Genomic DNA, 27335 nt, shown 5'->3' on the forward strand with positions numbered 1-27335 from the left:
GGTCTTGAAGGCATATCAGTATCAGGCTAAGCTTTAGAAACAGATTGTAAGCTAGTTCAGAGTCCGTTTTACTCCTACTACAGCTCTGTTCTCATGGCACAAGCTCCTAGTGCTACTGTATTAGAGACATGTTTTTGACTTTCACTCAGTTGGAGAACAAAGCATTCCCAAAGGAGTGAAAGCACAGAACATGTCTAAAAATTGCAGTACATCTGTTGTGCATTAATTGCAGGAGTAAAGAGCTTCTAGCAGAATCCTAGTGTTGTGTTAATAGTATGTAATCTCGGGTGGTTTGCTTTCTCTGGATCAGCTCAGAGCTCAGGCTTGCTACCTTCTCTGAAAACAGTAGCAGTGATTTCCAATACATGGTTCTTGGGCAGAACATTGCCTCAAAGGCTTGTGTGAACCTAGGAAACAAACTCGGCTGAAATTAGAACAAAACATGTCAATAGGTGGTTATTCTGTCTGGTTTCCTGTATACCTATATTAGAGACAGGAGTATAATTGCTGTTGGGGATTAAAGGGCTTACAGGGAAGACAGCTCTCCAGGATGATGTATGTGTGATTTTTTTTTTTTGCTTTTCTAGTGATGTTATCACAGACTTTTTTCAATACAGAAATTAGAAACAAATAATCAAAGAAATCCTGTCTTTAGGCATGAAAGTCACCTGGAGACTAAAGGGGAACAAATATATTTAAATTCCTGCAATTATGCCTGAAATAGTTTGTAGGGCTAATTAGCAAAAAGCTGTGTGAAAACAGCTTGTGCCATACTCCGCTGAAAAAATCTTGTAAGGCTTTGATTACTTGCAATTATTCAGAGTGTTAGGAAAGCTGATTAAGCAGCTCTTTTCAAATTCTACCATGAAAGCAAAATAAGTAGCCCAGCAATTCCTTCTGTTATCAGTACTGGGTTTGTTCAAAGATCTGTTGTAAGACCAGTTCAGTACAGCTGTGAACTGGCTTTCAGACCTGGTTTGTTCAATTCCCTTATGCTTAAGGGAGGAAGGGGGCAGGATACTGCTGGAAAAAACAGGGTCGCAGGGACAACACAGGAATAAACAGAGCTCTTGTATCTGTGCAGCTATTCAAAAATATTTGGAAAAAACATTTTTGGATTTTTTCCCCCTTCATGGCGGTATCCTCACCTATGGACTTATGCAATCATTGAACCATAGTGTCATTCAGTACATCAAGTAGTGGTGGATGAATTATTTAAGAGCTTTGGATAGTAAAACTCCCTGAGATGGCTGTGTGCCAGGTACCTTGTACTTGCAGATGTTAGTACTGCTTTTGGCAATTCTGTAAACTGCCAGAAGCTTTCTACATATCGATCAAATGCTGGTAAGCAACAGATTCTGTAGTCATAGAGCTCATGTTTTCTTACCTGTTTGTTTCCTTTCTTCTACCCTTGTCCAGCTCTGTACATCGGCTTTCCAAGTGGAGTAGTGTAATCAGACCCTTTTTCGTTCAAAGAACTGCTTCTTGCGTGGCAGCTCTTGCAAATCAGCACAGCCATTGGTGCCCTCGAGCATTTGGGCCTAACCCCTGGCTACAGCTGTCTCACTTTCCTGTCTTTCAAATTAGTACAGAAAATCTGCCATCTGCTCTCTTATTCCTGCAGAAATGCAGCATTGGCTCTCTGATTCATGAGAACAAATTTGGCCAGTACTGGCTGTACTGGACTAGACACTCTTTTTTGGCTGTTGCCAATTTCTTTTACCATCAAGTGCATGTGTGTATCTTTATTCCTGTAGAAGCATGGTGCAAGTGTCATCCTTATTGAAAATAATTATCCTTGCTGTCTGCACACTTTTATCATTAATAAAAACAAGCTCCTCAAAGAGTGGAGGCAAATGACTGTCAAGCCTGTTAGTAAACACTGTCAAAGATCCAGCCTAGATCCTTCTTATTCTTTGTTTGCACAGTAACCTATACTGGATAAGCAGACTGCCTGGTACCAGAAGACTGTTGCCCTGTCATTTCTTTTCTCTTAGATACAAGGAGACAAGTAGTCAGAAAAGCTGGCTTCAAGCTTTTCAATGTTCTTTTCTTCCATCTAATAGCAAACAGTGTTTGATTCCTGTCAACTCCTTAGTGTTTTACCCCGGGAAGGAACACTTCCAGGAGAATAATAAACTAGAAGAACAGTGTTACTGCTGAAGCTTTGGCAGGTGAACATGTTGAGAGGTAGAGAAGAATGGCAGCTTCCTATTGGTAAGTTGAAGCATTGACCTTGGGGAGACAGTCGGCCTCAGGATCTTAGTCCTTGCTAGGTGCTCTGCTGTGGCATTGACAGCAACCTCGTGTTCTCTAGCTCTCATCAGCAAGGAAGACGTGCTATAATACTCGTGCTCTGTTTTGACTAGAATACTTTTTGTAGCCATTGGAGGTTGAGGAGGGGTGTGATAGACACTTTACTAAATAAAAGGTGCCTAAATTGGGAGGGAGGTGGTTTAACCAAGGAGGCCAGTCTGTACTTTCAGGTGGTTGTGACTTCATACAGTTTCTATGGTCAGTAAACACTTCTACTCCACTTATTAGTTTGTTTCAGAGGCTTAGGGGATGTGGAAGCTCCATAAGTGGCTTTAAATTTTTTGCTGCTACATATTCGCTGTGTCTTTATCACAGCTGAGCTGTGATGCAGAAAAAGATACTTTCTATGTATTTGGAGGGGAAGGAGTTGAACTCTACAGAGTTTTAGATGAGCTTTCTCAATTGGCATTCAAATTGCATTCCCTAGCATCAGATAAGGGACAAGTTTCAAACAAGATTTGATTTGTAAAGCATCATTTAAATACCCCAAACTGCTCTGTAAAGGAAAAAAAAAACTGTCACCTGTTGTAAAATACCCTGACACAGACAAATTGTAGGCTCTGCTTTTTTGCCATCAGCATCCAATATACTACAGCACATCAGAGGTGATGTAGGAGTTAATGTTTAAAGTGTTAATCTCCTCAGATGAAATGAAGTAGTTCTCCAGAAGTAAGCCTGTTGCTGAACTTCCACTTCAGATCTTTGAGGACCTGAATGCTGATGCTTGCTAATAAAAATAGCACACTTTTTATGTGCTTTGTGTGAGCTGCTTATACAGCTGCTGCTTTCCTAAATTCCTGCATGCTGGGTGACGTATGTGCTCTAAAATCATAATCTGCCTAAGAGCCACTAAAACTTAATCTGCAATCACATGTTGGCATTGGTTTTGATAGTAAAACGCTAGGAGAATGTTTGTGAAACACCTAGAAATTCTCTTGCTCTTGGGCACTGTTGTGGACAGCCACCTATCAAGATGTAGGACTGTGCTGCACAGCTGAAACACAGTGTTTGGAGCTAAAACACTAGCATTTGTGAGCAGATTTATGTAACTGGCTGTGAATTCACTTAGCCAGTTAAGACTGATGAACTCTGTACTTGCTGTGCCATATAAGTCAGCTTCCATAATAAGTAACTGGCATCCCCAGACCTGTTCTCCTGTCTGCCTTCTGTTGCAGAATCCTGTTACTGGAAGTTGCAGAACTGACTACTGGAAGCCTTAACTAACTGCCTCAAATATTCGTGTTTTACTCAGTGTCTGATATCTATTGCAGCTGACCAAATCAAAACAGGAAAATGAGTCAGTTAAAAGCCTTTGGGTCTGGAGCAAACTGGGATGGGAAGCTGTTTGTTGTTGGTTTTATTTTTCCACAGAAAATGAGATTTTTTTTTTATTTGTTTCCAGTACAACACAACTTTGCCTTTGGATCTCCCGTATTATCAGTACTTGCTTGTCTGTGCTATTGTGGTACATCATCCTTGTCCTTGTGTGGGCATGTGTATACCTCTTTGGCAAGAGGTCTTCCTGACTGGTGTTCACCAGCCAGCTGGCTGCTCAGCTGTTGTCTGTAAAAGGCTGTTGTAGAACAGTTGAGATGGTGCCTGTAGACATGATGTCCATGCCTGGGCTCTGCATACCTGTGAGCAGCTTTGCTGGAACAGGGCACACTGAGGGATACACTGTGAATTATCTCCATATAGTGAAATTTGCTGTACTGAGATCATCTCTACTGTACACTGCTTTTCAAAACTGCTTTGATTTATATCAGGCGTTTTAGAGAAGTTGAAGTCTGTCATGTCCTTCAGCACTTTCTCTGTTTCTAATTCATATCAAAGCCAGTGGGAAGCCACCTGCTTTTATGAGTGAGGGACCCTTGTTTGGAAGACATGGTTAAATTTAGCAGTAATGATGGTTTTACCATAAAATCTAAAGGGCAATGCTTGAATGCTCCTTAAACTGGATAGTACTTAGTTGCTCAGTCTGCGTGGCATCTAGCTTGTGTTTCCATGTGTCACGCCTTGCTGAACTTGTTTTAAGGTAAGCCATAAGTAAAATACCCTGTGTACATGCCTGTCTGTCTACAGGATGATTGTTTTGAGGAGCATCTCTTTTCAGCTGTTTGCCATGAGGGATGTTGGCTTCATTGCAAAACAATCTGTGCTAGCTATTGCCATCAGCACTGAATAGTTAAGTTTTTTCAGCTGTGTTGAGTATGAAAATGCCTCTGGAACTGTTTTTTGCATAGTAGGTTTAAATAAAATACAGCTTACCTGAACTTTCGGAGAGTGAAGACTCTTGCACAATTCCTGGCAAGCTTTTTTCCCTCACCAGTGTGGTATCATGTGTCTTCATGACTGAAGAGTCCTTTCTATGCTCACCTCTTGGAATGGTTTTAGTAAAAGCAAACTGAAAGTCCACACAAACCCGGGATAAAAAGATGTCTTGTCCTTCAATCCTGTACAGTCTTGCACTATTATGCTCAGTACTTGGTCTGGGAAGTTCTTGTAGATTTGTCCCACTGAAAGATGTAGATAGAAGTCACTTACCGGAAGTCTTTCAAAGCCAGATTTATCTATTGCCAAAATGGAGGGTCAACAGAAACAGTCTGACAGGCAGATCATGTGCCTGATTCTCCTATAGATTATAAGGATGCTTTGCAAAGTCAAACTTGGCCCTCAGCTGAGAACAGCTTTTACTGGAATGCAGTGATAGAGACATTGCTTTGTTACTGTCAGGGCTTTATAGGGTTTTGTAGTGGGTTAGGTCAGCAACTTGTCCTGGTAAATTAAAGTCTAATATTTTTAATAGCTGCTTGTGTTTACATTGATCTGGTGAGGTGAGTTTTAATGTCTTAGTTTTTCACTGATTATGCAAGATCTATACCAACTGGACAACTTTTTCCCCCTCCCTGTTGAAGTCTTGCCATGTTGAGTCTCCTGGAGCCTGGATACTTAAGGGATTTTAGGATATCTATCTCACCACAAGCCTATTGCTTAAAGGCTGATGGGAAGTAGTAAAAGCTAGGTGAGATAAGCTGCTGCTCTAACACTTGTATGTATCTCAGAGCTTTAACTGCTTTATTTTTAAGTGCAAACTACAGAAATATCCTTAGCATGCTTAAGTATGACTAAGTGGGAGTAACAAATCTCTGCATCAGAGTACTGTCTTAAGCGCATTACTCATGCTGGAACTTGACCTTTGAATATTTATCTAGAAGTGTGTAGTTACATGTAGAGTGACTAACGCAGCACATCTTTGCTGCAGGCAGTGTGATGCTTAAACAACTGACTGGCGTTAACATAAAAGATAAGCGAGCATTTTGCTTGCTTGGTCTATAGGATGTGGAAAAGCTCTAGCTTGTGCACTCTGAAGGGAGCAAGCAGTGCATGCACCTTTGTCTATAGGTCTTGACACCATTTTAGCTCTGAGGGAAATGTGGAACCCATAGGTATTGTTTGTCCATCCTTATGGCTGGAGTCACAGAGATTTGTCCCTTGATTTTAGTCTTTCCTTTAATGAAGAACATGTCAATGAAACTGCGTGTGCTGTTTGCCCATGTAAAGGTGGTGGTTAGGTTTGACTTACTGAAGATGGGTACTTTGGGTAACTTCCAGCTGGGTTATTCAAAGGCAGGTTTGGGTTGTGTTTTTTTCCCCCCAAAGAAACCAGCTGTGACCTGAGGAGGCAGGCTGTGGTAAGTAGTATGCTCTTGTTAAGCAGTATGCTTGAAGCCATTTGTCTTCGTTTAAACTCTGGCAATAGTGGTGAGGCTTTGAAGACTCTTCTAATTTCCTCTCCAACAACATCCTGTGGTATGTGCTGCTGCAGCTGCTGCATCTGTTCCACTGGATGACTAACTTATAGATGGAAACTGAACTGCAGATAAACATGAGGAAAGGATTGATGCTTGCAGAGATCCTTGATTTTTTTTTTTTTCTCCATCAAGTTGGTAGCAGTAATCACACAACTGTATAACTTAGCTACTGTAACTGGAGAAATTGCTTTCCTCTTAGCCCTATGGGGTAAGACTTTGGGTTTTACCTAGGATGATATTTGATTTGAAAAGCACTGTATAGAAGCAGAATCACCAAAACTTTCCAATGCATGTGCTTAACCTAAGATTAGAAACCATGCAACAATGGTGACGTCTGAGTCTCTTCTCAAAGAGCTGCAAATTCTTATTATAGGTTGTATTTAACAGCTCTCCTCAAAAGCTGCTAGCAAAACCCATGTGCAAAGGACTTCTGTGAAAGAAGACAAAAAGCCAGTCAAGCACCATCTAGTGTGGGGTATGACAATTGACCTGAACTGCTTGTGAAGTTACTGACTGGGGGGCAGCTAACTACTTTTTCATATGCTAGAAGAGCAGTGTCTCTTCTATCTGGCATCATTGTTGCTGTTCAAAACCCTCTGCAGTGAGCTGTATGTGACTTGAGCAGAACCATCTGTCACTGTTCTTGTGCAGCCTTGTGTACACTGACTGCACTATCCAATGGATATCTGCTTTGAATTGTGAGGATGTATCCACTGACTCCTTTTCTGCCAGCAGTTGCAGAGGATGAGCTCTTCCAGTCCCTGTCATTGCTGGGAGTCTCTGCACGGCTGACATTCTGCACATTGCACCTGGCAAGACACATGTGCAGTGCGTATCCCCCAGTGCAGAGATGCTGGGCTGATAAAAGATAGATAGTGCTACTAGCCTCACATAGATTCTTTGAAAAGCTTGGTAGTTGAATGATCAAATCAAAGATGCACTGGGGGCTAATTTACAAGGTTATAAGCATCAGTTGGCAGCTTTTGCAGCCTTTATTGAAGCAGTATCTACTTCTACAGGAATCTATTTTGGGTCTCTTTGGGAAGTGCGCTTGCAAAAACTGAGTGAAACTGTACAATGAACTGCTGTGCTGCTTTGACTGAGAGAAGTCCCCCTCATAGATGAGTGAAGAGAACAAGGAGAAAGCATACTGCTGCTCTTGTCTTGTTAAACAAGCCTAGATAGTTCTTATTTTTATAGGAAGTCTTTTCTGAGGAGTGTGTAGGGAGAACAGGGAGTTGTGGATATGACGCATAAGAGCTGGCATGGGGAAGAAAGTCTAGCTGTGTGAGTAGGTAGTGTCAGAGCACAAAGGCAAGGTTTCTGTCACATTCTAGTGGATTATGAGCTTAAGTAGTAAATCTAAGTCCTGAGCTGCCTAGTTTTCTGTGAATGGGTACAAACATGATCTCTGCTTCACGTGCTCTCAAGAAGTCGAAGGCAGTAATTGCAGGAAGCCTTAAAAAACACAACAGGGAGGGAGTTGCTAATCTCTCAGGATCCAAGGTGGTGTCAGCAGCTCTCACGCTGCTTCTGGATACCCTGCTCTGTGTAGCTTAATGGGAAGCATGTCCTCTGGGACTGCTGTTCTCCTAAGCAATAAATCATTTGTGCTGTCCTGTTGAGAACTGATGAAACTATCTTTTTCAAGACATGGGCTCAGTCTCTCCTTTGCGGAGCGGCCAGGTGACTGCCCTACCACCACCACGTGGGCAATGGTATGTTTCCTGTTAAACCACTCGCAGCTCTGCTTGTACTAAAAAAAACACCCTGATAACTAAGCCTTTAATGCCTTCTACCTGATAGTTGTGTTCACTCATATCTTTTTGAGGGCCAGTGGGCCAGGAAAAGAAAGATCATCTGCTTTGTTGCCTAGCTTTAATATGCCCTTGATAGACTCCCTGCTCTTATGTTAAAAGTGATTTATTATTTCAGTAGAACTGGGCTAATTCTGACAGGCCCTTTTAACTAACTCTGCCTGAGAGACCACTCTGTACCACGCTCTTCAGTGAACTTAGAAAAGCAGTTCTGTGTAAAATTGTCCCAACCAGCAAGTCTTCGGGCTTTTGGTCTTCTAGAACTTGCTATGGATCCTGTTGTTTCTACCACTGGCTGGTACAGTCCAGTGCTTACACAAGTTTGTGTGGTTCAACCCAGCAGGTTTCACTACTTAAAACAGATTTACAATGCTTTAGGGGTTCTGGAGGTCAGTTTGGTTGGCTAGCAACATGCTGTCCTGATCTCACTGAGGCACAAGGCCCCTGTGTATTTGGTGAGAAGCATGTGTGCATGTAACATTTAAATATAGAGGAATGTCTGGGTTTTGGCTGCTGCTATCAGTGCTGATTTCTCAGCTTTGAGACTGTATCAGTCTCTCCTCTTGCGTAAGGCTGCAAAGATCAGTGCTGCCAGTTCAGTCATAGCAAAAACAATTTCCTATTTTTTACTATACTTGGTATCAAGGGGGAGATTTGTTACGGGAGTGCTTATCTATTCTCAAAGGCTCATTAAAACAGCAAGTAAAAGCAATTAAATTACTGCCTCTTTCAGATACGTTCCACCCTTGATCTGGGGAAAGAGTGGACATATCCAGACTGCCCTTTATGGAAAAATGGGGAGAGTGAGATCACCACATCCGTACGGACTTCGCAAGTACCTCACGATGCCAGATGGAGCAACAGCCACCTTTGATCTCTTTGAGCCGCAGTCTGAGCACTGCATTGGAGGTCAGTTAAACAGCTGCTGGCAGCATCTAGCTGCTAACCTTGAGTCTGCTCTGGGGGATGGATGAGGACACTGCTGCCTGATTTACAAGAAAGGATAGATGTTAATTCTGGTGATGGAAGGAGGCTGCCAAGCAATAGTAACCAATGTGCAGAGGCTGTAAGTCCATCTTGCTATATACCTATATCTCAGACAGCCAGAGACACCCTACTAGACTAATTAACTGTTGTGGCAAGGTGTGGGGAGTTTAAGGAATAGAAGAAATGTTCCATAAGCTGGACCTCGAGAGGCTGGCAAAGAGAATCTGGTAGTAAGCCTTGTTTGGAGTGCCCTTTGCCTGTTAAGGCTGTGGGATCATAGAGGCTAGCTGCATGAGGTTCTTCATAGCCTGGTGAGTATGGAAAAAAACCTAGACTTTATCTCCCTGTTAGAAACAGATTCTTGATAGTTTTTACTATCAACAGGTGTTTAAAGATCTGCATGAAAACAAACTCTACGTGCACAGGGTATGAAGGAGTCCAGACATGAAGAGAACTCCATGGAAAAACTAGAAAATCATGGTGATTCCTTACAATGTTATATATATATCCAGAGTGAGTTCAGCTTTCAAACTCACTGTTACTACTAGTAACAGCAATGCTTAAAACTGAATTACTGTGGCTTGACTTCAGAAGTACAATTGACCCCTGCAGCTGATGTCATTGTAAGCCTGTGACTCCTGTTCGGCCTTCACAAAAAGCAGAGTTCTGTTCTTAACTGTCAGTGTTGAGATCCTCATGGCAGAATGCTGCACTAGAACAGTTCCTGTTATCTTTATCACTGAAGAGAATCTGAGCAGTGCTTTCCTAATGAGGCAAAAATTTAGTGCCTAGAGCTCCTAATGTGGGAGCTTTGCACATAAGAGTCTGATAGCTAATTTGAAGCACATATGCTAATCCTGAATGTAATTTACTGTGCTTACTTGAATTACAACAATTACTTTCTTAGTTGATGAAATGGTATCTTGTTAAACTAGTGAACAATGTCAACAGATCAAATATTAGATTAGCCACAAAGCAGATGATGGCTAGTGTCAGCTCATCAGAATGTCTTTGCTTAGTGAAGCTTCATTTTGAAGATCTATGCTACATTGAACTCTGGAAGGGAAACGAGGGAAAAATAGTGTAGCCAGTCTACTTGGTGCATCAATAAGCAGTGGGCTCCAGAGTTTACACACACTTAGCAATCACAACAGGCTGTCAGGAGACAGAACATGTGTAATGTCAAAAACATCCTTCAAAGGAAAGAATTTACTCTTGGTCTCTAGGCAGTGCCTGTAGAACTGTTTGGGCAGCTTTCCCTGAAGTTAGAAAACTGTTCATCTCCTGTAACATGAATTACTTTTTCACATCTGTAGCACTAGAGCTGCTAGTCTGTCCCATACTGGATTTTTGGCAGACTAGTAGGATTTTCAGCTTGCTTCTGGTAGATGGTTTCCCACGGATCTGAAATGGAAACCTTCTGAATCTCTCAATTTGCATGAAGTGACATTTACTTAACTTCCCTCTCTTTCCGTGCACAGAGGATGTCACAATGGTAATCTGCCCTGGCATCGCTAACCACAGTGAAAAGCAGTACATCCGCACTTTTGTTGACTATGCGCAAAAAAATGGGTACAGATGTGCTGTCCTGAATCACTTGGGAGCCTTACCAAATATTGAGCTCACTTCTCCACGAATGTTCACCTACGGTAGGTACTTTATGGCAGCTGGGGACTTATTTTCAAGCTTGTGGAATTTCTAGGGCTTGATCAGCCTCCTTCAACAGAACACAAGTGCCGTATCTGAGTGAAGATAACTTTGTAATGTTTCTTAGGAACTAAATTGAACTTGCATGTGAGAAAGAAGGGAGGCTAGTAGTGGGATTTACCTTTCCTCGTCTCTTCTTGCAGGTCTTAAACATGCATCATCCTAGTCAAGGAGGCAGTCTTTTGGAAAGGAAACTTTTTTGGGGAAAAAAGCTCTTGTGGCTACTAAGAGCTTGCTCAAATGATTTTAGAGATGTTGAAATGTCAGTTTAGTGGAATGTGAAGCAAACATGGCTCCGAAGGATAAACACTACTTCTGAGCCTTTGTAAAATGTAACATGAGAGGATTTTGTTCCAGCCTATCCAGAAAGTACATATCTGTCCTTGGAGGGACACATGAGGCTTGTTCCCTGGATATAACACAAATGTCAAGGAACAGCAACAATTCTGCAGTGTGCCAATAAAGCTACAGAAATGTTAGTGCTTAACTGCCGTGATTTTAGGCTTTCACCTTGAGTATAAGGGAATCTTTATTAACCTGGAAGTTAAAAGGAACAAAGATTTGTAACTGTTAAGGGTGACTCCAGCTATTCTTAACTGCCCTGCTAGTGAGCGATGTGATCTTTGTAGAATGTGGCCTTCTTGCCTGCAACCTGATCTGCTTGTTCCTGAGCTCTCTTGAGCCCTTCGTGTCCCTCTTTACTGCAAACATCTATAGGTACACTATGTCAGGAGTCGACTGAGTTTAGCAGGCTGGTGTTAGGTTTCTTTTTCTTTTTTAAAGATAACTAAGATACTACTAAGAGTTTGGATTAACAGTTTGAATGTCTATCTTGAACAGTTGAATTGTGAAAATAGAAATATTGTGCTTTGAGATTCTGAGTCTGGCAGGCAAAGAGACTGTAATGCTTTGTTGCTTGTTTTAGAGTTATTAAATCTCTTCCTTAGTGAAAAACACTTCAGGAATACAAAATACCTCATTTTGTATTGAGGCCCTAGACTGTTAGTGGCTTCAAGCCTACCATGTCTTGGGAACTAAACTTGGCCTCTGTAAAGTGTGTGCTTTTTTGATAAAAGTTGAGAGCTTTCTACCATGGAGGCTTGTTTTTGACCTATTCTGTAGCGTATCTTTTGAGACATACCTTTCCAAGTCTTTTATAGCCTTGGAAAGGGTGAGGAATGCCTAGCCTTCCTTTGAGTAAGACAGTAAATCACTTGGCAGAGTTGCTTAAGTGGAGTGCCAGCAAGACCATGAGCAGACTTTACTCTGCCTCCAACCCAAATCCTACTGTCCTTCTAGCTTTTGCTGGATTCCTGATATATTTATTGAGGAGCAAGTAGCCTAAACTTGGGATTCACTGAATTCTCCAGCCTTTACATCAAGCTTGACCTGTTGCTATTCTGGTTTCGGATTTCTGAAATAGTTACCAGCTGCCCTCAAATCATGAAGGTCAAACACTAAAGTATTTTGACTGCTGGCTTCTTCCAGAGGAAACCAGAGCAGTGCAGCGTTTGTCATCTTGAGGAAAATTTCACATTAAGAATGTTGACAAGGAAGTGCCTAAGCCCTGCTGAAACACTCAGCCAGAAGGCTACTGTTTCGCTGAAGTAAACAAATGCTGCTGCTCAGTCTGCTCCAGAGCTCACTAAAACCTGAGTATGATGTCTGGCAAGGATGGGGTTGAGGCGGGGGCACACTGGAACAGTGTTAGGTTGGCACAGGGTAGAATCCTAACTCTTAGGATTTATCTCCCTGGATAAGTTCTGCAACATAGAGCTGAGTTTCTGACTCTAGACAGGAATAAACTGCTGGAGTTTGATTTCTGTTCTTCATAAGATGCCTCCTGTGTGGCTTGCAGTCTTGTATCCAATGAGAAGGTTAACAAAGTGCATAGGCAGTTGATGCCAGTGTACTAATGCCATCAGTTTTGCAGCTGATTCTCTTCATGCTTTCTTTTTCCAATCTCAAAGGCAGGAGAAATAGCTGTAGTTACTCAGATGTTGTATGTGTGGAGGCCTTTAAGTCTGTCAGTCTGAGGACCTCAGTACTGCCAGAAGCTGGACCCTATAGGATGCAAGTGGGTGTTAGCTGAGAGCAGACAAGATCTGTGTAGAGGGACTTACCTCCTCTCTTGAGGGTATATGTTCAAGACCCATATGTCTTCTAGGAAGCTGTGGTATCTTTGCCTCTTCAATGATTAAAAAGTTGGCTGCGTTGGTTTAAAGCCTTCCCTCTGATTCCAGAGGGCACCTGCTTGCTCTGGCTTTGCAACAGTCCACTGAGAGCTCTGTCCTGACAAGCCAACTCTGCATTTCCATCCCCTCCCTGCATCAGCATGGATTTAAGGGTCCATGGCAGCCTTGCTAAAAGCGAAGGAGCTAGTTGCTTTCCAGGCCACTCACTTAAGTTCAGAAGCATCAAACTGACTTAGAAAGGTAATGATGTGCGCTGTTCTTGGATAGTAATGTTCAAGCCCAGAGTTGGACTGTACTTTTTTTAAGCTGCTTTAGAAAGAAAGCTTCGATTTGTCAGATCAGCTAGTGCCATGATTTTTAAGCAAGTTAATTTCATCTTACTTTGGCACTCCGTCAGAACTAAGCATGAGCTAAGGTCCACAGGGCTCATAAAACAGATACATGAACACATGTGTGAATCAGCTTTTAAAACCTTAAGGTTATTGGAAAGTCAGGCACAACTGAAGCTTGAAGTGGGAATCTAGGTATGTTAAAAGGTGATTCTTGACTCTGTCCTTATTTTTAGGTTGCACCTGGGAATTTGGTGCCATGGTTAATTACATCAAGAAGACCTATCCTCAGACCCAGCTGGTTGTGGTGGGCTTCAGCCTGGGTGGAAACATTGTGTGCAAATACTTGGGAGAGAGCCAGGCCAACCAGGAGCGAGTCCTGTGCTGTGTCAGCGTGTGCCAAGGTTACAGTGCCCTGAGGTAGGTCTGGAGGCTTCTCCATGCTGGTCTCTTCTGCGGGTGTAGGAGGGGGCAAATCTTTGGCAGGGTGCATGTGGAAGGGCGAGGTGAAGAGTGTGGGTTTTTTGCATTGAACTGGTCTGACAGACTGCAGTGTGCAGGGTGCCACCCTCCCGAAGGAGCAGCCAAAGCTTCGTTGATTTGGCAGCACAAATAAGCTTTCTGTTAACAGTGCAAATAAGTTTTCTGTACCTGGCCAGGTATCTGCTGGCAGCTTCTGGTCTGTGCGTGAGAGCTGGCCCAACTGTCTCATTAGCTACAGTGTCCTGAGAGGAGGCATTCTCTGTGCAGTCCATATGTAATTAGTGAGGCAGGCCGGGCAGCATCACAAACTGCTGAGATGATACCAGATTTGCAAGCAATAGATTACACTTTCTCATCGCTCTGAGGTGTCTCTTGGTTCATAATAGCTTGTCTGGCTTCAGTGTGCAGTTTCATCTGGCAGCTCTTACCTGGGGAGCCTGGGAAGAGACAGCTCATACTGTCAGTCCATGCTCCCCTCTTAGTGTGTGTCACTGAAAAGGTGCTGCAGGCTAATGAGGAGATGAAAAGGCACTTGCAACTATGGTATACAACTTGGAAGGTCTGGAGCAGAAGGCTTACAGCCCTAAAGTCTGCCTAAAATGTTGGCCTGTGGTTCCCCACCTGGAAGCCAGGCTATAGCACTTCACAGGTGCTGTAATGGCTCCACCTAGTGCTTACACTTCCATCTACTGATGGAGGATCAGGGTACAGCACTGCTGCTTGAAAACTGGTGGTTCAACTAATGTGCTGTAACTTTCCAGGTGTGCACAGTTAATGAGGATTAAAACAGTGTAACTGGCTAAGCTACTACTTTTGTTTTTTATTGTCTGTACGTATGGACAACTACTAAGGTATAGCTGACTTGACAAGTAATTTAACTGCATTTTTGAGCCCTGAGAGTGTTTGAAAGGCAAAAGGGGTGTTGAGACTAGGGTGTTTGGGTCCAGATCCTTTGGGCAGATAAAAATGGTGAAACTATGGCAGCCTCATGAGAGGCTGGCCATGGAATTTGGTCTCTGAGCCTGGTGAAGGTAGGTGGAACTCTTGATGATGCTGATGTTCTGCCTATACAGGGACCAGTTTGATATACAGCAGTCTGAAGACACCTTTTATGAGTTAAGCTCTTACAGGTGAAAGAATCTTTTCTGGAAGCATAAAGATGTGACTAGAAGCTCAATATGCACTGTAGTAATATTCCAGCATACCTAATCCTTTTTGAGATCTGATGTGACCACTGCTAAAAGAGTGCACAATCTACTGCTAGGTCACCATGAGTTCACACTCTTAAAATTTGAACAGGTGCTTTCAGGAACAATTTTTCTATTTGTTTTAAGTAAAATATTCTTGGTTGTCTTGGTTCTGGCATGGAGCACAGAGCATCCTTTTGAAGTCAGGTCCTCAATTGCAGCCATCAGACAGGGTTTGCAAAGATCATATCTGGTTGCGGTCTACTTGGTTCATCTTCTGCAATTATGCAATATCGTATTTCTGGTCTTGAAAATGATATTGTGAGTAATGTCATTCCCTAAGCCGATTTCTGTAGTAGTATGTCATGATATGCTGGTAGAATAGCAGGGCAAGGGCAGGCTGTTCAACAATACTGCACTTGGATGTTTGTATGGGTGAGTAACTGCTGCTTGTCTGACTGTAAGGCAAGTCTGCAGTGGGTTGTGTGGATTATTGAGCTCTTGACTCCACCTGCTGGGTAAACGTCTACCAGCAAGTCTCCAGTCACAAAACATCTGCTATGTGTTACTGGACAATCAGCAGGAAGGCTTTTCAGATCTTGTCTCCCTACCTAATATCTACTTCTACTTTAGATGCTAATTAGCTGAACAGCTGGAGGAAAGCAACATCAGTAAATATCTACTAAGTAAAAAGACAGGATAGGGAGGGCCTTGTGCCCTGGTTATACGAGTGGGAGGGAGGAGGTACAGAGCACCTCCAGGTGGAATGGTTAAGTCTTAGATTTCCTGGGCTTGATCTGGTAGGTTAAAACAACTGGCCTTGTCCCTCTGGGCTATATGATAGTGGATTACCCAGGTAGGCATGACCGGTTAGTTTACAATTCAATTTTCTTTTTTATTAGCTTGTTCAGCCTTTATCCCCCAAACAACTTGAGGAAGTGAAGGGAAAAAGTGGTGATGAGCGAGGTGAAACAAGGATCTGAAATAGGAAAGCCTTTCCAGAGCATTAAGCATGAATCCCACAGATGGACATAACAAAGTAGCAGCAATACTAGGATCTGCCAGAAGAATGTGAGGCTCTTAGTTTAATGAATTAATACAGAATCTGAGGAATTTGATCCCTTAGGCTAAATGGGAACGTGTCTCCTTATTCCTTAATCTCTGCCTGCACAGGCTCGATTCTGCTTCTTGATCTTGTGGAATGCATCTTCACCCTAGCTACAAGCTGTGGGGAGAGTCCTCAGATTTGAAACCTGTGCAGTCCTCAGAATACCAGGAGGTGCCTTTTTGGTGCTTGTGGCTCTTCATATTAGGAGTACTACTGTCCACCACAAGAATTGCAGGGGAATGTAGTAATTTTAAGTTATTATAAGATGTTTGAAGTTAAAATTTGCTTGGAAACTCTTTTGTGTAGAAAGAAATGTGCATCTTCCTGCCTTCCTTCATTTCCCTGCCCTGGCATAAACATGGTTTGTATAGTCTGGCTAGACGAAAAGATAAAGTTTTTCTAAAAAAAAAAATAAAATTCCATACTTCAGCATGACTTACAAGAACACATAGCTTGCTTCTGGTCTGGTGGGGGACTTGCAGATTGTGGCTTGGGAGGTCATGCTAAATCCCCTGTAGTTCTCATGGTGTGTTAATGTTTAAATGGCAGGAGTACTTCAGTAGCTGAAACTGCTCCCAGCATTCTTGGGTTGCTCAGTAAATGATAGCGTGTTTCCTCAGTAACAGCAAACCCTGTGAAGAGTAAAGTTGTAACCTGCCCATGACCCTGCATAGCAAAGGAGCACTGGTATCTGGCAGAGCTCACAAAAGTCTGGATGACTTTAATTTTGTTTTAACAACAGATAAGCTGTGAAGTGCTATTCTGCTTTGAGAAGAGGTAAAGACTTCAACTCAGATGCCACTTGCAGCTGCAACTAGCATTTATTGTTACAGCTCCTGCCAATGAAGCTAAAACAATAACAGTGTCTGTACATATTGGAAACATCTGCACAAATTACTTCCTCTGCAAAGCTAATATACACAATAGACAAAACTCTGTTCAGCAACAGGTTTTCGTCCTTTCTTTGGTAGTCCCGTTAGGTAAATTACATTAAGCTTATGCAAAGGGATACCAAAATCCTCTTGTCAGTGTTGCAGATCTTGATTGATGGCTCTTAAATGCTCTGATCAAAACAGCTGATTATGGTGTGCAAAATGAGACTGCAGATCTGTTTTCTGATATTACCAAACTTTTATCAAAGTGCAAGTCACTTCCTGTAAAAGGTTAAGCCATGGCAGGGAAGGCCTGGAGATTTGTGTACATAGCCTTTAGGCTGCCATAAGATGTTACAGTGTATTAATCTGATCTTTCAAGATCTCCATTAACAGCTTTGCTTATTCTGCACTGTGTTTTTTCTAGGGCACAGGAAACCTTCATGCAGTGGGATCAGTGTAGAAGATTTTATAACTTCCTCATGGCAGACAACATGAAGAAGATCATCCTTTCTCACAGGTACTGCAGTACATCACATATACAGATAGTATTGATTGGGTCAGTTGCTATATTGGATTTGTTTTCTCAGTGCTTTAAAATAGGACTTCTGAAAGATCATGTACCAGTTCCTTGCTTGGTAGTCTTTAACGAACCAACAGAAAAAGGGAGCCCATGTCAATCTCATTCATATACTATAAAATATACAGATAAGTTGTGGTGATCTTGTTAGAAGAAAGCAGAGCTTTTGTTGTCTTTTTGCCTTCTGAGGAGACTTAATGAGTAAACAAGATGTGCACAGGAGAACATTGCAATGAGACTTCAATGTGAAGTATTCTGCATCTGTTTCACTTCTAGCCAAAGAATTCCCTATTCAAGGAGCCTCTTGTTCTGCCAGCTACCTGAGGTCAGATTAATCTTCAACATCTGCTATATGAGGTTGCTGCTTATCAAATAAGCAAATAGTCAAACTGTAGCTCTGGCTTGTAGCTGTTCCTCTATAAAGAACATGTAGCTAGCAAAATACTTAGTGTTGCCCTTCCTGGAGTGCAAGTGTACTTGTAGGATCCCTGTGCTGCTGTTGTGATCTGTGCCTCTTGCATATCAGAGGGGCGTGTGTGTTAAACAGCTGCCATCCTCAATGCTGTTTCCTCCATCAGGAGTTCTCTGAGTGTTTCTTTCTAGGGCAATAAATGTGTAAGTACCTCATCTGTGTATATTTGAAGTTGCCTGGCTTGAGAAAAGGGGGGGAGAATATTGAAGACCCATCCCAATTAAAAGCATATGTCACTTGCAAACTTTTGGTTCGTTGTTTATACTTCTGTGTAGTATGAAACACTTGTAGAAGGAATTAGCGCAGCTGATGTGTAGGATGACCCACATAATTCATTCCAGATTGATAAATGTTTAGACAACTTGGCCAAATCTAACATGTGAAGTTAGGTAAGCCCCCATTAAAAGGTACTTAAATTTGTAACCGAGGAAAAACCCAGTGCTGGCTTGAAGGCAAGTCTGTTAAGTAAACTTTTTTACATAATCACTGGAACTCTAAGACAACTCCCCCATATCAAACCTAGCCTCCCTCCTACTCTGCCACTGCCTCTGAAGGGAATAAAAACCCCTTTCCAACTTTTGGCTTTTGTTCTGTTTGTTAGGGGAGCAGTTTGTTCTGGTAAAGAAACATATCCTCTCCTGAGAGCAACTAATTATGACAAGTGTCCATAGTAAATAGCTTTCTGCTGAGGTAATGTCCCATGTAACTTCTGCTGTGTGAGCTGAGACTTTAGGACCAGATGGTGAAGGAGACACTGTGCCCAGGACTGCTAGTGCTCTTACCCAAGCTACTCATGGGTTTGGTCTGAAGCCAAAGGACCCTCCTTCTAACCCAGTCTCTGTTCCAAGTACCTTTAGTGCTGTCTGGGAATATTCTTTTTAGAGGCTACTCATACAGTTTTTCAGTATAACAAGGAAGCATTTTTTTCTATAAAGAGGCTGCTAGGGTTTCTGTTATGCCTTGCTGCAAAGAGAGGTGGACAAATAAGCTGTGTTTGTTCCTAAGAAAGCCTCATGTCTACAGAGCCCACTTCTATGCTTATCTTGTCAGACTTGGTTAACTTAGTTGTCCTTGAACAGGTCATGGCTTTGCTGCCCTTGTTATGTTATTTGGATGTTTTTCTTGATGTTGCTCTTTCAGGCAAGTTCTTTTTGGAGATAACATGAAGAAGCCACAAAGCCTGTCAGATGCTGATCTGAGCAAACTCTATACAGCAACATCCCTTATGCAGATTGATGATAACGTTATGAGGTATGAAGGATGATTCTCTGATCCTGATATAGATCTCAGTACCTTCTCTTTCAAGTGTTGCTCTTGCATGCCCCTTGCTGTGCCTGTAGGAATCTGCTGAAATACAGTGCTGACAACCTCAGAAATTCTTTCTTGCCTTCACATTGAATAAAACCTACCAGAAAAATAGCCAACTTACTATTGACAGTCACGGCATTTGTAAAATCATCCAGGAGGCATTTATTTATCAGTAAATCTGAACCTGCAGCCTTCAATAACGTAGGAAGAGGCCAGCTCTGCCACAAGCTCTAGCAAAAACAGTGCAGAGTGTAGAAAGCAGCTCAGAACTGTTCAATGAATGTCCTTAGCCCTGCTTGAATTTTGAAACAAACCTTCCCCCCAAAAACCACTCCTGCCTTCTCAATAAACATTGGGTTGGCTGAGGTGATACACCCTTTTTTACTTGTCATATCAACACCTAAATTAAGCTCTCTGCTTTACTAAGCAGTAGCTTGTTACTGCCTGTGTCCTTGAAAACAACATGGTGCTTTCTTCAGTGGCAGTGTTTGTACCATGGCATGTTCTGTATCAGGTATTGACACCTTTCCAAAATGAAGCTGTAAACTGTTGCCTGTACAGCTGCAACACTTGGCAGACTGGGAATGTTGCTGGCTGCTTTTTAAAAGCCATTCCTAGGGAAATCTCCCTACTTGTCCCTCATTCCTGAGGCCTTTCTAGTTTGGGCCAACAGCTATGTTGTCTCATGTCAAAAAAAAAAGCACACTTGAGTGTAGCCTTACTGAATTCTTGGTTTGCAATGGAGAGCTAAGGGTTTGGCAGAGAACTGGAACCACAGTGAATTCTGGGTGGCTTGTAGACAGGCTCTTCTCCAGTGTGCGTTAGAGGTTCATAAACTGTGGTTTTGTATTTGTTAAGGCTTTCAGGTAGAGATGAACAAGATTGTAACTTTTTCGTTCTTCCAAATGTACAATTATGTAAGTGAAATGAGGTACTTTAAAAGGAATGTGCTGAAGGCTGCTAGACTTCAACTTGTGTGTTTAATTTGCCCATGCTATCACAATGTTTGAGCAAGCACAGAAAGTGTAAAGGCATGTGCCACCAAAGATGAGTTTTGCAGAGACACTGGGTAGAAAAAAAATATTGTCCATGAAAATTGAGGCATTATTCCTATCTCTGCATGTATGTCCTCACTTGAAAGTAAAGGTCACATGGGTAATAGAAGCCAGATAATCACAATGACAATCTTCTCTATTTCAGGAAGTTCCATGGCTACGGTTCCCTGAAGGAATACTACGAAGAAGAAAGCTGCTTGCATTACTTGCACAGGGTAACTCTTGCAATAAAACTGCTCTTGTACCTTCGTTTTCCTACTGGAGAGAAAATGCACTGTGGCTTCTGTTGTTGATACCTAGACATGGTTGTCTTAACTGGGATTTTCAGAAATAATCAGACAGAGTATATTGGAGTGGGATTTCAGTTTGACACCTCTAATACTAGGGCTAAGTGTTCTGGGCTCTTAAAAGCTTACAACTCTGACAGGTAGTAGCACCCAAGTGATCTAGATAAAGCCATGTGTTCAGCTGAACCACTCTGTGTGTGTGTGAGGATAAGGTGGGAAACGGGTGGTGCATAGAGCCTGCAATTTCAAGAAAGATAGACTTAGTAGATACTGTGGAAGAGACTTAGGACACTATATGGGAGGCAGATGCTTAGCAGACAAGTTTTGCAGAAGTGGAACTGGAAGATGAATTCTTCCTTAATCTACTGAGCCAGAGGATGGAGATGTTCCAAGGGAGTTTCCTGGACTTTAACCAAGGTGTCCGTAACAGAGCTGGCACTAGCTGCCTGATGTGCAAAGCAATACAGAACAAAAAAGGGTGTAGCTATTTGAATTCTGAGAATGGGAAAGATCTTTAACTCAATCTGTATTTGCTCTGATGTACCCCTGTCCCTCTCATATAACTGAGTTGAAAAAGAAAATAAAATCAAGCGCTGCAAAGTACTCTATTGGTGAAAAGCCACCAGTCTTAACTTTCTACTTTCTGTTTTTCTGATGCTTCTCCAGGTACAGGGCAATTCTGAAATAGGATGTCTTAATTGAGTTAAGCTAAGATGCTTTTACAGTTGGTAGACTGAAATTTAAATACCAATTCCTTAATGTTTTTTCCCTTTTCTCCTATGTTTGTTGATGCAGATCTACGTTCCTCTTCTGTTGGTTAATGCTGCTGATGACCCTCTTGTGCATGAGAGTCTTCTATCAATTCCAAGAGCTCTTTCAGGTATATTGAAACAGTCTGCTCCAGCTGTGCATATTTGTGTACCTGCAGCTTCCTAAATTTCAAAGCATCTTGACTTGCCTCCTTACATCTGTAATCCTGTGGGAGGTGTACTAAGCCTCTTTAAATCACCATTTGCTAGAACTAACAAGGCTAACCTTGGGCAGGAAGAACTTGAGTCCTTTCAGGCACCTTCTGCTGGTTTGACTTGTGTCGATAGCCAGAAAGATACATTTAGGTTACATTCTTGAACGGAAAAATTATTCCTCATGTCTTCATTCCTCACTGGAATATTCTTGATCGAGTACAGATGAACAGCCCCAGTTTATTGATGAAGAGTGAGGGTGGGGGCACATGCATAGCTATGTTATTTGGTACTGAACTAGAATATCTCTCTTAGAATTCTGTGAGCTGTCTGTCTTCAGCCAAGAGAAAAAAGGAAAATTACTTTTAGAAGCTCAGAAGAGTGAGCTGGCTGCTGCTTCATCCCACAAATAGTGGGTGGACATGAAGGGGAGTGGGGTTCATTCTTTTCCTCATTGAAAGCTGTGAGCAGAGAGTTTATCAGCAGCTGCTTCCAGACAGAAGCAAGGGATTTTCTCACTGTACATGGAGCAAGGTGGCTGATGCACTGTTGGAGCTTTGGTGCAGCTCGACATGATGCTAACAGTCCTAGTTCCAGTGTACATGAGTTAAAAATGTCCATTCATTGAAGAACAAGCATTCTCAGAGCAAGACAGGTATTGCTGTAAGGGCCTAGCCAGCAACATTTCTTGGGCAACCTTCTTGCACAGGCTGGGATTGGTTTCTGCAGACTGTCCTGTTCTGTGAAGCAGTAAGGTTATGTGCTTTGGACTTCAAAGTAGCCATGGCCTTTGTCAGTGCATTTGTTTCCTACACACAATTGCTTCTTTGGTTCAGATGTTATGCTAAGGATAGAGTTGATTATTGCAACTTGAGACGGTTTCATTCTCAGCTCCAAGGTGTTAACTTTCTGGGACTTTGTGCTTCCTTTTTGTTTTACAGAGAAACGGGAAAACGTCATGCATGTGCTGCCCCTTCACGGAGGCCACCTGGGATTTTTTGAGGGGTCTGTACTGTTCCCGGAACCTCTTACCTGGATGGATAAGCTTGTGGTACAGTATGCCAATGCCATCTGCCAGTGGGAGAAGACAAAGTCTCACTGCTCAGACACAGAGCAGGCTGTATCTGGTCAGGAGTAATTGACCCAAAGACTGTGGATCACTTCAGTATATTTCCCCTTTGGGAACATCTTGTTCCCTCACCTGCTGCTTCAGGTTTCCATTCTCCTTGATATCTTATGGCTGGGGTTTGATCACAGTGTTTTCTTCCAAAGTGGAGTTAAAGCAGAGGTTAATATCTCGTTAGAGCATCTTTGCATATATAGTCACTTGGGTTTGTAATTTGCTGCTCTGCTTGAAGAATTAGGTTGCTGACTGCGACTTGTTTACAGGGTCATTGAGCTAAAGACTGCTTGCTTTAATATAGCAGAAGTTTCAGATATCAAAATCTCTTCACTTGCTGGTCAAAAACTTGATCAGCAGCATTTGTTTAGGTGTAGACAGGGTAACTATGACTCTGTTCTCTGTCTCAGTGTTGGAAAAACTCTATACCAAGCCATAAGCCAGTGAGTGGTTCAATCTGTAAGCCATTAGAATGTGGCTTGGAAAAACAGATGCTTGACTGCAAGTGGAGTTCCAGCTTTGTACTGTCTCAAGGGAAGTCTTTTAGCTCCTAGGAGTGCACTTACACAAGTGAATTGGCTTAAAAATACTGAACTTTTCCATGTTTCAGTGATCTGTGGATTGGGATATCTTTATGCTGGGTCTCCAAGTAGAGAAAAGCTGCAGGCTAGTAGTACCAGTTATTATTTCTATGTAAACATGTTCTTGCACCAGGACCAGATCAGTCACCTTGTCATCTTTGCTTCTTTTTCAATGTAGTCATCTTTTAGTACTGGATTTTTTTATTTGATCTAGGACTTTTTAAAGCTGGCTCTGGCTTCCAAATGGAAACCAGTGATGAAAAATCTGCAGGATCTTTCTGTGAGCTCAATCTGGTTTTAAGAATATTTCAGAGAATTATGTACTCTGTTAGAGATTAATTTGTTGAGGGGGAAGATAATCTATTTAGATTTACTCCCCTTATGTCAGGGTAAATCATACCAAAATTCTTCCCCTTAGCTGTCAAAGCATCAAATAGTTTTCAGGCACGACTTGCCTTACAGTTGATGGCGAATTAGATGTCTCTAGCCCTGTGCAACTAACATGGTATCTTTGCGTGGCTAACTAATTCCATAACTATGTAAATGCTGTAGGATTATTGGCTCCAGTAAGACACTGAGCTCTTCCTCACTTGAATTCCTTTTCCACACTCGGACATCATCTTTTCATTTTAACGTGCGAAATGAAGTGTGAAAGCCATTTGCCAGAAAGATGCCTACTCACTTGTGCTTTTCCCTCAAGTGGTTGTTACGGTCTGTGCCAAGATGGTTATTAAAGTCTCTAGTCTATCCCCTGGAAGGAAAGTTGTCCCATGACAATCTGGAGACTGAAACTTTGTGGTCAAAGTATTTTTTTTACCGTTTGTTCTGTCAGTTTTGTAGTCTCATTAATCCATCCTTAGGACTTCTTTACCACAGTGTCAGTGAAGTTCTTTTCCTGTCAAGCTTCCCACATCAATTAGCACTTTATTTCTTCAGCCTTGGTCTGTGTTCCAGGCACTTTAGTTTATAGCTTAAGGGTGAAAAAAGCTGCAAGACTTCAGTCTGGTAATGTAGGGGAACAAGCCTTCTGGACTGCCCTGTCCCTGAACTTCAGTAGGTTGGAGAGGTGGGGTTTTGGTTTAATAAAGCAATAATTAACTATTGTAGCAAAGGTGCATTATCATATCAGGAAATTCCTTTCATTTGCCTTAGGCCAAACACCTTGGCCTGTTAGAAAGGACTGTAGATATCTGCACATGCTCCTTGTTAGTAAATCCAGGTTTCCTTTTTTCCTGAAAAGATGTGGCCAAGTAAAGCTATAGCAAGACTTGGCCATGCTTGTGGCTGTTCCTTAAGAATTAATTTAGGGCATCAGTTAGCAAGAATATTCTTAGCTGATGGATATTTCGTCTCTATGATGTTATCCTCTTATTCATACTGTATCTGTATATCACTAAAATCTGTCATAAAAGACACTTCAGACTTTTGCTTAAGTAGCTGTTCATGTAATATTCATTGGATATGACTTGAATATCTTCTCACTTCAACAGAAGTGGAGTGTAAACAACACTTGTACACATCAAATAGATACAGTATAAATTTAGGTATGTAGGGGGATATGGGTTTTATCTCCAGTGGATTACAATTTTAGAAGTGTTTTGGCTTTCATAGTATACTGCAGCTGTAACTTACACAGGTTGTGGTTGTCTGCCTTGAGGAAACAAAACTGCCCTTCCCGTGCTTCATGTGTCCTTCCTCAATCTAGCTTTACTGTGCTGAGATGAGTATCAACTTGAGAAAGCTCTAGAGGAGCAGAAGTTATCCTTGGTACTGATACTGCTGTTGAAGTGAAGAGCCCATCATATGACCCAACATGTGGATACCTATGAAAGACAGGTCAGCGTGCATCTGACCTCCTTTCAGAGCAAAATATCTGCCTTCCTTGAGAGCCTTATCCAAAGCAGGGGCTCTCTACCCAGCTCCCCAAGCAGCTGAAGCTCTGCCCGCCTTCCCAGGACCCCAGACTGGCAGAACAGTTCAGTTGACTGGCCCGGAACATGAAAGTCAGGAGAGTGAGAGCTGGCTCAGTACTGTCTGGGAAGGTTAATGCTGAGGCAAAGCAAGTGTTTTGCCTCTGCTTTTTGGCCAAGTCATGCTAGTCCCTCTGAAAGCAGGGCTTTGTCCTGGGAAGCTTTTTCTTAGAAAATATTTTCTTCCTTCTCTTTTGTAAAGATCATTCTTGACAGACCAGGCTTTCAAACAGGTTTTTCTTTCTGAGGTATGAGGAAACTACCTTTTTGTCAGAGGTACCTTAATTTCAAACTGATTCCGCTGAAGCAGATGGTCAGTCAATCAATGACCCGTTTTTAAGTAAGTTTCCTAAAATGAGGTGAGCAACTGGGCAATTCTCAAAGCAGCAGGAGCTGTAGCTTTGGATAATCAAATAGAGACTTTGCTTTAAAGTTGGAGGGTCTTTTTGAGGAATACCCCTTCCTGCCCCACAACCCAGGCCTTCATACTTCAAGAGTGCTGATGCTGTGGACTTTCCTAAAGTCTCAACTACGGAAGTAATATGGGTCTCTTGACCTGTTTTTGCACTTGCATCTACAGCTGTTCAAACCATGCAACTTGACCAACTAATTCTAGCCTGTTTGGGGAAGAACTTTTGTCACAGCTTGTTTGTGCAATGCTTCTGGAGCCTGAGGTTCAGCTTGCTAAGGTGGTTGTAGGTGGAAGCAGTGAAAAATCTATTCTCCCCATCCCACCTGATTTTCTGCTTTCAAAGCAAGACTCATGGTGTCAGACTTGCAGCAGTAACTTAGAGATCTTGGAAGTGAGAGAGGAGAAAGGTAAGCTGCAGTACATGTTATCTAAAGGTAATTCTGTATTAAATCTTCCTGCTTGACAGTAACTGGCAACTGATATCTAGTGCCAGTGCCCCAAGATGCATGGACATTATCCAGTCCTAGTCTAAAATACTCTTCTCTCCCAAAATAAGGCAATACTAGTCTTGTGATGCAGGCAGATGATCTTTGCCCAGTGAACTCAACCTTAAATGCAATCTGAATTTTTAAGTCTTAGAGGTGAAGTTTTCTTTTTCATCTCTTAAGACACATAAGGTTGTTGAAGAAGGCACTTCTGTAACGTTACAGTGTAGTCTGAAAGTGCAGTTCCAGATTACAGCATGATGAATCTGTCGTGTGCTCCTTAGTTTCAGACTGGGATTAGAAAAACCATTAGCAGAGCTCTTCCACAGGTAGTCTCGTGTGGTATACACACCTCCCACATCACTGGATGAACGTAGCACTTGAACATAAACCCTAAGGACTCTCAATCTGATGGCAAGTTGCAGAACTATTACTGTTTGGTGGTTAGGCTGATCCAACTGTCGCCTCTGTCAGTGTTTGGAGAGATCTGAAGCTTGTAGTAGGTGAGCTGCTGGACTTGCTTTTCCTGAACACAAGGAACTTGCAGCTTCCGCTACATTTGATCTGCCAGCGCTCTTAATGATCCCTTGGTTACCTTCTAAATTGAAGGTGTCTTCAGATGGGTCTGGCAGTGTTGTAGTTGCACTGTAAAGACAGACACTTGAACTTTCCTGCAGTTTTTTCCAGTGTTTTTCTGTAGTTCCTGTTTATGAAGATAGGTTATAAAGACAGGGCATTAAGCAAAGATGTTGGGACCTATTAGCTCCAGTACTGAATTTAGCCAAGTTACCTGTGTCATCTGTCCTGGATCTGTCACAAGTTCCTAGACCTCAGCCCTTTGACACGTGGTGCCTTGCCCTTTTTATCTTCCTCCCTGCACATCAGCATATCTAGAGACTTCGGTAACAGCTCTGTCAGAACTTTTGGGGCTTTGCTTTTTAGTAAATCAATTTTCAGACACTAGGTAATGAGACACCTCTGGCAATGTACACTGTACAAGTGTACTGACTTGACGGACCTTTGTGGGCAGCCTACAACTAGCTATAGTCTATTTTAAGGCTTAAAATAATACATATAAGCAATGGATTTTTTCAGTGCTCTGCTCCTCTAGCAGTAGGGATTGAGTCATTGAAGGAGGGTTTGATATTTTAATGTGACTTGTTACCTTACAGTCCGAAGTTCTTATGTCTAACTTTGTCATAGCTGCAGGTAGATTGCTGAAGTGACTACACCTCAAAAGAAAAAGCAGAGAGTAGCAACTTCAAGATTTAATTGCCAAACACTTAAGTC

At 42.2% G+C, this 27335-nt stretch overlaps 1 protein-coding gene across 3 annotated transcripts in view; it reads left to right on the top strand.

Moving 5' to 3' along the window:
- Window positions 1-23986, top strand: part of ABHD2 (abhydrolase domain containing 2, acylglycerol lipase) — a 37733-nt gene extending 13747 nt beyond the window's left edge. For all 3 annotated transcript variants that reach the window (XM_086620261.1, XM_086620262.1, XM_086620260.1), the window contains exons 4-11: window positions 8679-8854; window positions 10414-10581; window positions 13400-13583; window positions 17241-17333; window positions 19006-19116; window positions 20374-20443; window positions 21311-21395; window positions 22419-23986. In XM_086620261.1, coding sequence (XP_086476387.1) covers window positions 8679-8854; window positions 10414-10581; window positions 13400-13583; window positions 17241-17333; window positions 19006-19116; window positions 20374-20443; window positions 21311-21395; window positions 22419-22615 — 1084 coding nt within the window. In that variant the 3' untranslated portion in view covers window positions 22616-23986. The remainder of the gene's footprint in view (window positions 1-8678; window positions 8855-10413; window positions 10582-13399; window positions 13584-17240; window positions 17334-19005; window positions 19117-20373; window positions 20444-21310; window positions 21396-22418) is intronic.
- Window positions 23987-27335: the final 3349 nt, after the last annotated feature.

Source organism: Tauraco erythrolophus, chromosome 14 (assembly GCF_009769465.1).
Source record: "Tauraco erythrolophus isolate bTauEry1 chromosome 14, bTauEry1.pri, whole genome shotgun sequence".
Classification (NCBI taxonomy): Eukaryota; Metazoa; Chordata; class Aves; order Musophagiformes; family Musophagidae; genus Tauraco; species Tauraco erythrolophus.